This window comes from Notolabrus celidotus, chromosome 14, assembly GCF_009762535.1.
Source record: "Notolabrus celidotus isolate fNotCel1 chromosome 14, fNotCel1.pri, whole genome shotgun sequence".
Lineage (NCBI taxonomy): Eukaryota > Metazoa > Chordata > Actinopteri > Labriformes > Labridae > Notolabrus > Notolabrus celidotus.
This window is the reverse complement of record NC_048285.1, coordinates 31,489,036-31,503,075: the sequence shown is the minus strand read 5'-3', so window position 1 is coordinate 31,503,075 and position 14,040 is coordinate 31,489,036. Positions and strand designations below refer to the sequence as shown.

At 42.7% G+C, this 14,040-nt stretch overlaps 1 protein-coding gene and 1 long non-coding RNA gene across 4 annotated transcripts; both read right to left on the bottom strand.

Moving 5' to 3' along the window:
* Positions 1-468: 468 nt before the first annotated feature.
* LOC117825842 lies at positions 469-4,797 on the bottom strand. Its single transcript, XR_004633915.1, has 3 exons — positions 4,571-4,797; positions 4,018-4,067; positions 469-672 (listed from the first exon to the last, which is right to left on the bottom strand). It is a non-coding gene; the product is annotated as an uncharacterized LOC117825842 (long non-coding RNA).
* A 912-nt stretch (positions 4,798-5,709) lies between these two features.
* On the bottom strand, positions 5,710-13,957 carry pld3 (phospholipase D family, member 3). Of its 3 annotated transcripts, none has more exons than XM_034701767.1 (13): positions 13,779-13,957; positions 11,855-11,975; positions 11,484-11,584; positions 10,317-10,367; positions 10,024-10,193; positions 9,735-9,915; positions 9,476-9,593; positions 9,140-9,267; positions 8,564-8,761; positions 8,065-8,204; positions 7,306-7,471; positions 7,121-7,220; positions 5,710-6,902 (listed from the first exon to the last, which is right to left on the bottom strand). In XM_034701767.1, exons 3-13 carry the CDS (start codon positions 11,508-11,510, stop codon positions 6,715-6,717), a joined length of 1,467 nt encoding a protein of 488 aa, XP_034557658.1. In that variant the 5' UTR covers positions 11,511-11,584; positions 11,855-11,975; positions 13,779-13,957; the 3' UTR covers positions 5,710-6,714. The 3 variants fall into 3 exon arrangements, with proteins under 3 accessions (XP_034557658.1, XP_034557659.1, XP_034557660.1); XM_034701768.1 differs by having other exon boundaries at positions 11,855-11,972; XM_034701769.1 differs by lacking the exon at positions 11,855-11,975.
* Between the last annotated feature and the right edge of the window lie 83 nt (positions 13,958-14,040).

Below are 14,040 nucleotides of genomic sequence, written 5' to 3'. Positions count from 1 at the left end.
CTTGCCAGCTTCCTGTTGCATGAATTTTAGGAAAGATGATGTGAGAACGCAACAAGTAATATTCTGGAACATTCACCATGAGGAAGCGAGCTTGAAAGATGTAGCTGTCGGTCCTTTACGGCATTTAACAGATGCTGAAGTTAATTCAAGGACAGCGTAGAGATAAGAAACATGATCTGAATTGTTTATGTTGAGAGGCATGAATGGACAGGATGAGGGGCTGTGAGCTCAGACACATAAAGTTGACTTCTTTCTTCATCTTGCAGCTCAGAAGTCATTTTCTAAATCAGACATTGAGACGTTTGTAGCTTGTATTTTCTTTGTCCCAACGTGCATCTTTTATAAAGCTGTTTGCAGCATGTCATATCTATAAGAACATCACTTCCTGCAGTCTGTTAATGTTCAGTAACAGTCGAGACATGAATAACAACAAAACCAAGATTGACAATTTAATTAACTTTCCTTTATTATTCTTTTCTTCTTTGATGTTGTCCTATAAAGTTTCAGATATTCTGTGCATTCAAGTATAAAAAAGTGCAATCAAGTAATGTCACAATATTTACTGTGTATGATAAATAGTAGTTTATTTTTTCAACATGTCAGGGATTAAATCCAGAAGAGGTGAGATGCTTCAGCTCTTCTCTTTGCTGTTCAGCTGTCAGCTGATGGATCCTGGAGGAGACAGAGAGAGAGAGACAAACATATGTTTCTCATTATCATCATCTGTCTATGGAAGAGTGTGGAAGAGTCCTTATAAATGACTTGATGCTATTAATATCTGCAGACCTGATGACTTACAGTCGACTTTGAGAAGCTCTTGACCTTCAATTAAAGACTTACTCCCAGTGAGGTATTTTAATGAGCCGTCTGTCAAAGATATCTAAAGATATATCAGGCAAATGTTGATCTTTATTTTTAAAGTTATGGATGGTATAAAGTGTATAAAGCAAAGCCGTGTCATCCATCACCCACCCATCATAACTAAACATCCGCCCGGCTCTGACTGTGTGGAGCCCCGGAGACCAGACAGGTATGAGAACAAGCCGGGTCAAAGGACGGAGCTCCACGCTTCACTGTTCGCACCCTCGTCACCACGTCTGTCTACTGAGAAGACGGCATGGTAATTAAAGTGCAATTAGCGCTCACACACACACACACACACACACACACACACACACACACACACACACACACACACACATACACACACACACACACACACACACACACACACACACACACACACACATTTTTGTATACTTCTGATCTGATTTTAGGAAGTGAGTACAGGAACATGAGATTGTTTAAACGCTCAGTGGATTTTAATCTTAAATATTTAAAGTAATTTTCTTTTTAGAGTTTTCTTTTATGCTAAATATGTCAATAAAATAATCTATCAATGCACTAAACTTAAGCAATAAAACTATTACTTTAAATCTTGTTTATTAATTTTGCTGTCACATTAACCCTTTTTGTTCTTAATTGAACTGGAATATTTTCTTCGATGTTGAAGTTAGCTTCCTGTTACGGGGGGAAATTAAGGGGAACCAGGTCTTGATCTAGAACCACTTTGCCTACATTTTTTAGACCTGGACACAATTATATCAGAGAGGCTGCAGATTAGGGATGTGTGCGTTTCATTGATTAGATGATTAAACATCGTCACCCTTGCATCCTCGGTTAAACAAACTATGAATGTTTTATTATTGTAGACCTGATGGGCTGGTTATAATGTGTGTCCAAGCTGTAGCGCAGCCACCTACCACTAGTAGGGGCTGTAGCTACTGTAACAGCTACTACCATTATGCTATAATGCTCTACAACCAGAATGTAAACAACTACGGACGTCAGACAGCATCTTATAGCGTGTAGTTTTTTAGTATTTGATTGAGTTAATGGAGATTAAATTATAGGTAGGCTGAGTCTGATTAGACTGAAATATAATCACACGACCGGACAGAGGTGTAATGAGTACGCTAACCTGCAAGAAGGAGTTGATGGTGCTAGCTCTGCTAACAGTCACAGCAGTTTGACATAATTTACTCACAGACTTTTCTGTGTGTAGCCGTGTTCAGATTTGTGAAATCCTGTTTGGGAAAATGAAAAAATAGGGAAAATTCAATGTCTTTGTTTTAACCTTTAGACCACATCTGTCCAGCCCTTGATCCCAAAACCTCTTTGCATTTCGCAAATCTGAAATTGTGTTTGAAAAGTCTGTACCCTCTCTGCGATAAAGTCATCGTTATCTGTCATGCCTAGGAGTAGAGGTTTTGGATCAGGCCCTGGTCTAAGGTCACATAGAGGTGAAAAAAAACAAGACTTCACCTAAAATGACGAACACACTACCAGAAGTCTGAGCAGAGAATCAGACTCTCTGCAGCACGAGATTCCTCCTGAACAGCTGAATCAGAAGCTCATTTTTAGCGTTGTGTATTTTTAATGTGTCATGTGTTACACCTCTTTAATCTTTCATGTGTGTTGTTTGCTGTCGCTCTGTGTTGTATGAAGTCCTGTAAAGCTGTTTGTTTTGTTGCTTGCTGGCTGCCTGCATCTCCCCTCTCTGTGTTATGAAACTGTTTCATCACTTATTTATTTATTTAGTTATTTTTAAACCACAATGCAGAACAGCTTCATGTCCTCAGATCAACTCAGATACGCGAGCAGAGGACATCTGATGCTGACAGAATTCACTGTTTTCACGTTTCTAGGTTTATTTTCCACTCACTGAATCACACACACTCTTATCTCTCACACACACACACACACACACACACACACACACTCTCTCTGCTGGTGATTGGATGGGTGGGAGCTGGATGTTTAAAGACAGACAGAAATAACCTCCTGGGTTGGGCTCGGCTGCGTTCCTCGGCTCCTGACGACACTGAATAGTTTACACACGAGGAGTGACATGTTGGAGATACCTCGGATAACTTATGTGTGTGTGTGAGTGTGTGTGTGTGTCCAGGTTTAGCTGTAGTGGTGGTGAACAGCACATAGCAGACCCCTGCTCTTGTTAGCTTGAACATTCATGATGAGTGAGAGTCAGAAACAGAAAGTCAGAGAGGTAAAGAGATGTAAACGTGAGTCTGTGTGTTCATGATGAAGCTCCTCTCGGCTCTCTCTGGGTCAGATGGTGTTTTTATCAAACAGCACGTCTCCGCCCGGTCTGCAGAGATTGGGTGTGTTTGATTCTCTCATTTAGACACACCCGTAAACAATCCCATCCAGAGAGGCACAGCTGGACTCCTGACACAAGTTAACACATTACCCTCAGACGCTGCATTTATTAATGCACCAATCCTGTGTGCAGAAACATTAAAACCTGTCTTTATTTAACCCTTCTATCATAAGTGGTGTTAGAGAGAGATTTCAGCCACACTTTTAAGATGAATAACCAAACTTATTTTCTTTTTCTCTTGAGTTTTTCAACCCTTTGATTCAGCTGTGCTCACATGTTCAGTCTTTGTTCTGTTGGATTCATTTTCCCTTTACTGAGAGAGACAGCTGAAGAGCTTCATCTCTGCCTGACAGCTGCAGGAGCCTCTATGTTAAAACCTGCTGCAACACTGCACACAAGTGTCAGACAGCTGCTACTGCAACATGACACGTGTTACCATTTACAGGAGTGGTTGGATTGAGGAGCAAAAACAAGGATTTTAAATCAGACATCCTAAGACTTTATGTTAGTGGAGTGGTGGAGATTGAAGACCTGTCTCTTAAACTTGGATGCATTTATATGATTTAGATCTGGATGTATGACAGAACCAGTGAGTTTGACACCTCACGTGACATTTGAAAATAGTTAGTTTTTGACAACTCTTTCAGAATGTAAAATAAAAAGAAAGTAAATAAAGTGTGCTTCAGTCAGAGTTGGTGAATCTGACACAAACTCATCATTTCTTTTACAGTCTTCAAAGATAGAGGGTGAAATGTGCAGACATGAGGTCACACGTGCAGAGTTACAGAAGGGTGTAAAAGTGTTAAAGTTTTAGCAGGTGAGTGAGCAAGATTTACCTTAATCAGCCTGGAGCAGCAGGACTCTGGAGACTTCAGATGGTGAGGATCTGAAAGCGCAGAGACAGCAGACTGAGATTGGACCAACAGCTCATCCACAATCACTCACAGTCCCTTTATAACACAGAAATACTGTATTTAACACTTCTCCAAGTGATAAAACTGCATTGCATGCACAGTTATGTTACATTTTGATCTACAAGTTAATTCTTGAAGTATAAAGTTTGTCTGTTGCTCTGAATCTCACCTCTCTGATCTCACCTCACTTCTCTAGCTCGTCTGGCGCAGGGACTATCTGTCACCCCTCAGTCACTCTCAGTCATTGAGAACAACTTCATGTCTAATAATAGCCCAAAGAGTTCGACATATAAGGTAAACTGGGAGTAACACGATGTGCACTGAGGGACCTGTTGGTGCGCCTATCCACGAGGAAGACACAGGACGATATAAACTCGTTTTAAACTTGCATTCTTCTTACATTCTGAGGGGGTACAAGATACATGTAATCAGTTTGGGGATATAAATCTATTAATTCCTCTTTAATTAAACATACCTTTATTCCTCTGAGCAGCCGCCCTGGTGTGGAAACTTTGCAGCCTCTCAAAGTCACAGCTTTACGCACAGCAGAGACAGTGTGTGCGCGCATGGAGGAAGACAAACTCGTCCATGATCCACGCAGGAATCAAACATCTTCACATCAAGTCACTGTTCGATATAAGAGCTGACTGAAAATACATCAGATATATGTGTGCACCGCCATGTCCGCGCGCTCTGCTGACCGGTCCCTGACGCTCCTCCTCCTCCTCCTCCTCCTCCTCCGCGCGCTGTGAGCACATGGACGCTTATAGGAATGTATGGAGGCAGAAAAAAAACACAGCAGGTCTTTTGTGCTGTGTGGGACCAGATCTGCACAAAAACACAGCAGGTGGTCGGGGAACAGTGCAGCTGCCCTGCCACTCTCTTATGATTACTGTCATAGAGGAGAGCAGAGGAGAAATAACAGCTGCAGGTTTAGTGAAGTCCTGGTTTGTGATCCTCCTGTGAGATCTCTCTCAAACTCTGCAGGTTCAACTTCAAACCTAAACTTTCTCACCTGGAGCTCCCTTCATTGCCTTTAGCATGTTTATTTTTTTGTAAAAGCAGTTAAGCTTCATCCTGACAGTTAATAAACAGACCTGCTGCAAGGCAACTTCCTCTGTTAAGAATGAGGCTGTTATTCGTCAGATTAGGGAGATTTCAGGAGTTTAAAGCCTCTAAAATAAAGCTTTTATTGTTGTTTCTGCAGGATTCTGAACCAGGCACATCAGAGACGGTTAGGCTGATACATTTAGACAATCATGCAAGTAAATGAATGGATTTCTGAACATGTGAAGCAGAGAGGAGTCTGCTGAGTTTCAATAAAGTTTGACAAGATTATTCCTTTAATCTCAGTTTTGTTCAGCTCACCTTAATAATGGAAGCTTTTCATTCCTAAACTTTGTTCCACATTAAAAACAAACTGATGAAAATAAGACTGACACACATTCAGGTTTGCAAAACTTTGAGTTTTACAAGATCAGAATGTTCAGAGCTGCATTCACTGAAGGAGAGGAGTGTTTGTGAAATAAACAGAAACATAATGATGAGTATCCATTCAGTCTCCAGAGACACAGTGTCTCAGAGAGAACATGAAGATCTTAGACGAGGCAGGGACAGGATGATTCAGAGACATTTATTTAGAGTCGTGTCTTTATAAAGAGGAGGAAGATAATGACATGTATACACCATTACCGCTCCAAAGCTTTCAGAAGCACACTCGGGCTACAAAACACGCCTCTTTGGAGAGTCACCATAACAACCGCCTCTTCTCTAATTGGTAGTTTCAATCACTCCACACGGTGGAAATTAGATTAGTTCATCCTCATTTAGAGCCGCTGCAAAAACCTCCAATCCACTGCAGACTTCAAAAATTAAATCCATGTGTTTAAAAAGCTGAAGAGCGAGAGAAGAACTCGAGCATCTTATTCACAGCTCAGGCACAGCACACCTTGTTTGAGTGTTCATTATTCCAGCAGACTAAAGTGATATAAAAATAAAACACTCACACGTTCCTCCCTGAGATGAGCTGAGAAAGATAAAAACTCCTGTTGAAGCTATCGAACGGAGATGCTTTGATTAATCAGTGATTAGATAAGGCAACATGAGAGCTGAAAACATCACCGTGCACTTCCTGCTAACAACAGAGGACAGAAAGCCCTCCATTAAATTAATTCCAGTTGATCGATCGTACATGTTTTTAAAAGGAAAACTGTCTCTTTATGTTTTTATAAAGCGTAGAAGTCCCGCCTGCTTCCTCATGTTGAATCTGATCCTAAAGCAGCCTCTCACATGCTATCTGACTGATCACAGGCATATGTACTTTGATTCAAGAGGCAGATTTGATTGTAACAGCAGTGACATGAAGAGAAGCTCTGGCCTTAAACTAAAATCCTGCACACATGAACACCCTACGACAGAGTCACTGTCAGTACCTGGTTGTGCTTGGCTGATTACTCTGTACTCAAAGATTCTAAACTGTGGCAAACCAGGTTTACTGAAAGTCTCCTGTCTCCCTTTTGACCTCATCACACAGAGGACTTTCTGTGTTTACTGCTACAAACTGTGTGTGGATTAAAAGAGTAACATGGGCAGAGAAGTGTGAAGTGTGCACTGTAGAAACTAACACAAGTTTTTAAGGTTTGTGTTCTCGGTGAGAGGAGTGCTGTAGTCGGAGTCCCAGTCTCTCTGAAACACATCCCTCAGCTGGGATTGGACGGTCTGCTCCGTGGACTCTGATGCAGTTTGGTTCACGACCAGCGCTGAGCCGGCTGTGTTCACAAAGTAGTCACCTGACCAGTTGGACGTACCTGAGGACAGAACCGCACGGCAGGTTTTAACACTCTTTTTCACAGACCAGACTTCATGGCAGTTAAAACGTCTCTCATCAGAGGTGGTTATGTTTCCTTTATGCATTCTTCAAACCTCAACATGTTCTCTTATCCTTGTCTAATCACAGTCATTGTATCTGCAGACACTGTGATGCTTTAAAAGCTGTGTTTCACATGAACCCTGCTGTGTGTCTCACCTATGTAAGCTATCTTGTCGGTCACCATGTACTTGTTGTGGTTGACTCTGGCGAAGGGAATCTCCTTCTGCTTGGGGCTGACGGGCACCACAAACAACCTCTGCACAAGGGGAACAAAATACAGATTATACATCAACAACTTAACGTCCTCTTTTCTCAGACAGGAAGACGAGAGTCGTACGTACCACCTGGATGTCCAGTTTGCCCTTGGGGTCATAAACCGAGGCGAGAGACTTGAGGAAAGGGAACATGACGGGCTGTGTGCTGGCCCAGCAGCTGATCAGCAGACGCACTCTGACCCTCCTTTCATAGGCGGCCTTCCTCAGCTGAGTGTCGATTTCTGCCCAGTACCTGCAGAGGGCGCCACAGAGGCAATATGAATCACATTAACCCAAAGAAAAGCTCTGCTCTAAGCCCATTTTGTGTGATTTTCCTCAACTTTCCTCCCAAGTATTTTCATGAAACACACCGAGGCTTCCTTTAGGAACTTCAATGATTACATGAAGTTAAAACAGGTCTAAAACTACGGCTTTCAGGCAGAATCTGTGTGAAGCTTTGACCAAAATTGTAGACACACTGATCCCTCCAGACCCACATATCTGTCTTTTGGGTAACTGATGGGTTTCTGCAGTGTTTCTGCTCATTAACACACCATAAGAGCTGCTGGGGGAGAGACTGTTAACAGCTGGATGTCAATAAAATGATGCTTCTCTAACAGCACATTCTTCACCTCATGTTACTTTGAGTTTAAAGGTTGTTAAATACAGATAATAAAGGAGAGATTATACAGCTCCTGCCTGATAGCGGCACACAGTGACAATCAGGAGATCAACAAAGTGATGATAACATATCTTAAAGGGGGGTACAAACATTTGTCTTTCAGTGGTTTAGGTGCTTAACTAACTGTACAACTGAATCCTCAACACGTCTGTGAACCTCTGTACCTCTTAGGATGAGAGAACTCCATGGTGGGCAGGTAGTTCATGACGGCGATGTAGATGAAGCTGTGAGCATCCTCCATCACACTCAGGATGGACTGAAGGTCTGGAGTCCGGCCGGCTGCACAGAAAGACGGAGGAGAACTCTGAGAGAGAGGGAGGAGAGGAATGAGGAAGAGGTCTGGTGAATCATTTCATTTCAGGATTTTGTTCTTGTTTTTTTGGTATTATTGCAACATTTAAAAAAAAAACCCTGCACTCTATTCAGATGACAAAGAATGACGTCGTAAAGACAACAATGGGTTTGTGGGCTTAGGTAGGATCTGCAGATCTCATGACACATTTCGGCTCAGAGATTTTAATCCCACAAGAGCTGACAGCTGAACACATCAGTTCATCTAATTAAACAGATTTCAATCTTGTGAAACTCCTTGTATGGATGTAAAGGTTCTTCATGTGGGTGAACTGAAGTTATGAATTGAATCCATCCTTCTCTGTGACTTACCGATAAGTAGACGTTGGACTGCGTGTCGTTGAGCGGCAGCTGGAGGGGCGTGTCCTTGTTGTAGAGCGTGGAGAACCTGGCGGGCCAGGGAGACGGGATGGACTGACTCTCCCCCATGAACCAATACGCTTCAAAGATCTTCTCCAGGTCTTCAGCCAGGCAGCTGCAGTTGTAGACCACCACACCGAGCTCCTTCACCTGCAGGCAAGAAGAATTTATATCAGAGAGTTTAACAGATTCCTGAGTTAGAGTGAGTGAGTACATTCTCCAATGTGTTATAGAAGATCTTTGACTTCTTTAATTACACTACTACAATGTAAGAAAGCCTCTCCACACAAACAGACATCTCCAGCAGGATGACATGTGACTGAAAGTATGACCCAACTCAAGAACGTCCTCTAAAAAGCAGAAGGAAGTTCATTCTGCTTGGATCAGACACCAGATAAACTTCAGTCAGCAGATCTCCTCTGCAGTCATTCATCCCTTAGAATCTGAACCAAGTTACTTTGTGACTGACTTTGACTCATAACCTGAGAGTGTTCATGTGTGTGTGTGTGTGTGTGTGTGTGTGTGTACCTGTGTGAGCGATCTCCAGTCCATGTTGGCGCTGCCGATGTAAATGTGCTTCTTGTCCACGACCCAGAACTTTGTGTGGAGGACGCCTGTGGTGAGTTTCCTCATGTTGACTGTCCTGATGTGAGCTCCTGAAACACAAACACACATCAAGTGTCCGTTAATACCCAAACTAGAGGACTGATGTTTATGCTGCGTTGGTGGATTAAACCAGAGACCTACTGAGACTCATTACCTCCTCTTGGTAAACACAGAAACACTTCAAACTCAGGATGAATAAAAAAGTTACACCGAGTGCAGACGTCAGCTAGGTCAGTATGAAGGGAAATGCTGAGTCACCTGAGTCATTGAGCAGTCTGAGGTTGTCCTGTGGTTGACTCTCTTGCGGTGTGTTCACTGCGATACGAACAGAAACCTTCCCTGAGAGCTCGGCTAGTGTCTTCAGAACGGTCTCACCCTGTGAACACAACCAAAGAGATGTTTAAACTTTAGAGAGAGAAAATTCATTTAATAAAAGCTTGTGAATATTGTTAAACGGGCACTCGTCCATCAAGTTAAGCTCATGCTGTGCAATCAGTCACTCTCAGCTCTGGCTGACCTGATAAGCCGTGGGCTCATGAGTGCCGGTGTCCTCGTTGGTGAGCGTCCAATAGAAGGAGGCGATGTCCACACTGCTGCGAGCCTCAGCCATCAGGTTCATCCATGCCTGGAAGATGGAGGGGTGGGTGGTGCTGGAATTAAACTCCAGACCTTCAGGGATGCTCTCCACGAGGACGATGCTGAAAAGAAAAGGAGATGGCTCTGTGAGAAGGATTGTGAATGGCACTTCTGAGTCTTGTTAGTTAGAAAGCTGAGGAGGAAGGAGAGATTTGTGGAGGTTTTCTTACTTGCAGGGGTCAGAGCAGGACTCTCTCCGGGGCGGTGCGAGGCTGCTGCTCGGGGACTGAACTGGGACGGGAGGTGAGGGGGGAACCCTCGGTGTGAGGAGGTTGTAGAGGGCCATGGCAGCCAGCAGCACAGTGGCCACAGTGGCGAGAGCTATCACACATCTGGAGTACTGGAAGGGGAAGAAGTGTGTAAAGTTACAGCTGCTGATTCATCTCGAGTTAATCATACTTTTATTTTGAAATGTAACGACTGAGAAGGATTTCTTTCATGTGTGATTGTGTCCCTAACATACCAGCTCTGCTTTCCTGTTGGACTCTTGTCTCCTCCTCTCCACATCCACCAGCTACAAACAAACACAAAGACAACATCAACACAATCAGGACACATCATGTTGAGGATTTTGATTACAGCTCAACTAAAAGCCTGGACTTTTTGGGACTCATGCAGAAGCAGGAGTAGAGCAGGATGACTGTTTTTATGCAACACTCACTCCTTACAGTTTTACTTCTACGTGCAGAAACTGAGGAGTGAGGGGACAATATCTTAACCCCTTCAAATCGGAGCATTCGAGTGCAGCACTTATGCATGTCAACAGAAGCAAAACAGAAAGAGAGACTGGAGATCTTGCAGCTTAAATAGACCGTGAAATTGGGAGGACACGTTTGTCATGTGATCGAGGATAAGACGCACGTCAAGTGTTCAATCAGTGCAGCTTGAGTTTCCTGCCTGAAGTAGCTCACAGTTAGAGTTCATAACATGTTTGTTTTTACTTTTAATGAAGGATGATACAGTCCTGGTTACTGTGGTCTTATAGAAGATGATACAGCTGAGATTTTCTCAAGTTTAACAGCCAGTGATGTGTCTGTTTTTAAATCCTCTCTTGTTAAAGTCAGTGTGTTTTTGAAGTTCCTCTCTCTGTAGTAGTTTTACTCTTCAGATCCAGAAGCGTACAGATACTCAGTGATGAGTTTGTAACCTTGTTAGATTTAATTAAAAGTGAAAGTGTTTATGAAATGAGGATGTGAATCGGAGCTGAGAGTGTGAAGTAAGAGTCACTGTGAGAATATGACGGACAGTAAGGGGAGCTTCACTGATCTGTTCTGAGTCACACGCTCACTGATGTGAAAAACATGGATTTATTTGAATTCAGCACACAGACTGATGATAGAGTTGGCTGAATCAGACACTCTGTACTTGTTTCTGTTTTCACAAGTTGATCTTAAAACGCTCAATGTCCGAATAAAGATCAGGAATCCGAAGAGAGAAATGTTAAAAATGTTTGTTTTTTCCATAAAGAAGGCAAGACGATCATTTCAATATCAATGATTCAACAAATGAATCCTCACATTAGTAGTATTTACTTATTCAACAAACAACATAACCCTGTCACAATCATCATGTCATTAGTTATCTAAAGTGACATACCTGACTTAAAACAAAGCACCCAAACGCTCCTTACCTGGTTGTAAGGGACGTCTATCTTCATCTTCTCAGACACGATGACCTCCACATGAACAGACTTCAGTCGTGTGACCTCGGATCAGATAAAGCTTCGTGGTTCTGAAAACAAAGGAAGGAACAGAAACACAAACGTTACATCTTGTCCTTGTGTTTCTGCGGTGAGGAACCGGACGGAACGAAAGCTGCAAACACAGCTTGAAACGGTGACAGCAGATAAAACTTTTAGATTCATATCAAACATCCTGTGGCATAAATATGAGTTTGATTTGACTTAAAAAGTAGCTTCATAGCTGTGACAATACAACAAACTCAAACATCATTGTCTCTACACACACACACACAAACACACACACACCCACACACACACACCTTTACAGGCTCAACAAAGAGAAGGTCCTCGATGTTTTCAACGCCACAGCTTTTCTCTGGCACAAAGACTCACACAGCTCAGGCTGCTGAGTGGCTGCAGGCTGGAGGGCCGCGGCGGCTGCTGACAAATACAAACATATAAATAACTCAGTTTACTGGATTGCTGGATTGGGAGGTCTCATGATTAATGAGATTTGATTGTTCAAAGAGAGAGGAAGTGTGGACTCTTTAATGCTGACAGTGACAGTCTGACTCAGTAAAGCTCTCCACAGAATCACATGACTCATTAAAGCTGCTGAAATAGTATCTTTGATTCTGGGTACTGAAATACAAAAGGGTAGTTTCACAGAGAGGAAAGAGAGGAACAGTCACGCCTATGGAGGAAACCAGCAGGTTTACAACATACTGTAAACTGGCTTTCCTCAAAACAGCTTTCAAAATGAAGAGCACTTCCTGATGGAGCTCTACTTGACCTATATCGTACGGGCAGGGGCGTATCGGACGCAGGGGAACACAGGTACACGGGTACATGTCCACCCGCAGCTGCTGTATCGAGTTTGAGAGCGTGGGATCCTGAACGTGGGGAGACCACCACAAACATCCACAAAAAATATTCACCACAATGCAGAGAATTAAGTCTTAGATGCTCAAAAAGTTCTGTAAGAGGACTCCCACACCCCTCTCTTATTACTTCTGCCTCAATACATTTAAAATAACCCCAAAGTGTCCGTGTCAGAGGTTTGAAAGGAGATGCAATGGCCTAGCCGTTTAGGCGCCCCATGTACAGAGGTGATAGGCCGCTGGTTTGATTCTGGCCGTGATGCTTTGTTGCATGTTTTCTCCCTGCCCTCTTCTATCTCTCTCTAAAGGCAAAAACCTTTACAAAAAGAGAGAATAATAATCAAAACAACAGATAGAAATATAATTTTGTGCTAAAATCTTCACAAACATTACAATTTGCTCTTCCCTGTCGTCACTCAGGCAGAAACATATTTTAATCTATAGGTGCATCTTAGGTCTACTTCCCTCTTACCTCCTCACCTACATCGCACAGAAGAACTCTGGAACTCAGAATCTTGGATCTCAGGATCTCTTGTTACTATCTGTTCTGAGGAAAAAAGGCCTTCAGGTTTGCTTCTCCCTCAACCTTACAACGCCTTACTGAAGGATCTGAAACTTTGTGGTCTGATAACTTTGATTGCTTTTAAGCGGTCCTTAAATGACTTGGAGGCTGATGCATCTGTCTGCAGATGTTTTCTTTGAATGTAACTCATGCTGTTTCTCTGGAGGTATTTGTTGTGTAGCTGTTGTATTCATCTGCTATTTGTAACTGTGATGCTGCCTATCTTGTCCAGGACTCTCTTGGAGAAGAGGTGTTTAATCTCAATGAGCATTTCCTGGTTAAATAAAGGTTATCATAATGATTTGCCCCCCTCACTTCTGAAATGATGTCTGTCCCTGTGTGGAGGCGACAAGAGAAGTAGATTAATTCACAGAGAACTGTTTTGATGTGATACTTAAACTCACTTTCACTACACTTAACACTCTTCTTACCACATAACACAGCATTCAAAGTTGAGACAAACATATTGTTCTCTCCACAAAGTCAGTCACATCTCTTATAAAGCTGTGTTAGCTGAGGACAGAGACTGTTTGTGTCTCTGAGGAGAGGACAGAGGAGCAGCAAATCACATTACAGAGAGCTAACAGGGTGACTCAAGACTTTTGGCTCAGGGTGAGTCAGAGAGGATAACTCAATACTTTTAAGACATTATCTACAAGTAAAAAGGAGCAGCATACTTATATAGTGAGCCCCAGAATAGATAAAACAGCTAAGCTAGCTGGTTGGAAGCTACAACAGAGTCGCTGACAGTGCAAAACAACAAAAACAACTCACTCTCGGCTCTGAAAAACATCCACCCACCTGTTATTACAAGCTCAGGGTCAGTTAAACTCCAGCACACGACTCCTTCCACGTCTGTTCTCTATTTATAATAACATTTAAGGTTGTTCCTCCATGTTAGACCCACAAAAACACCAGAGGAGCCCGGCTATAACAGTGAACACACCGAGGAGTACAAACAGAGAAGTATGGACGGTCATGTGATCAAACCGGGCAGCCAATAGGAAGACAGATATTCCTGTGACGTAGCAGAGTGCTGTCATATTTAATGTTGACCACACGG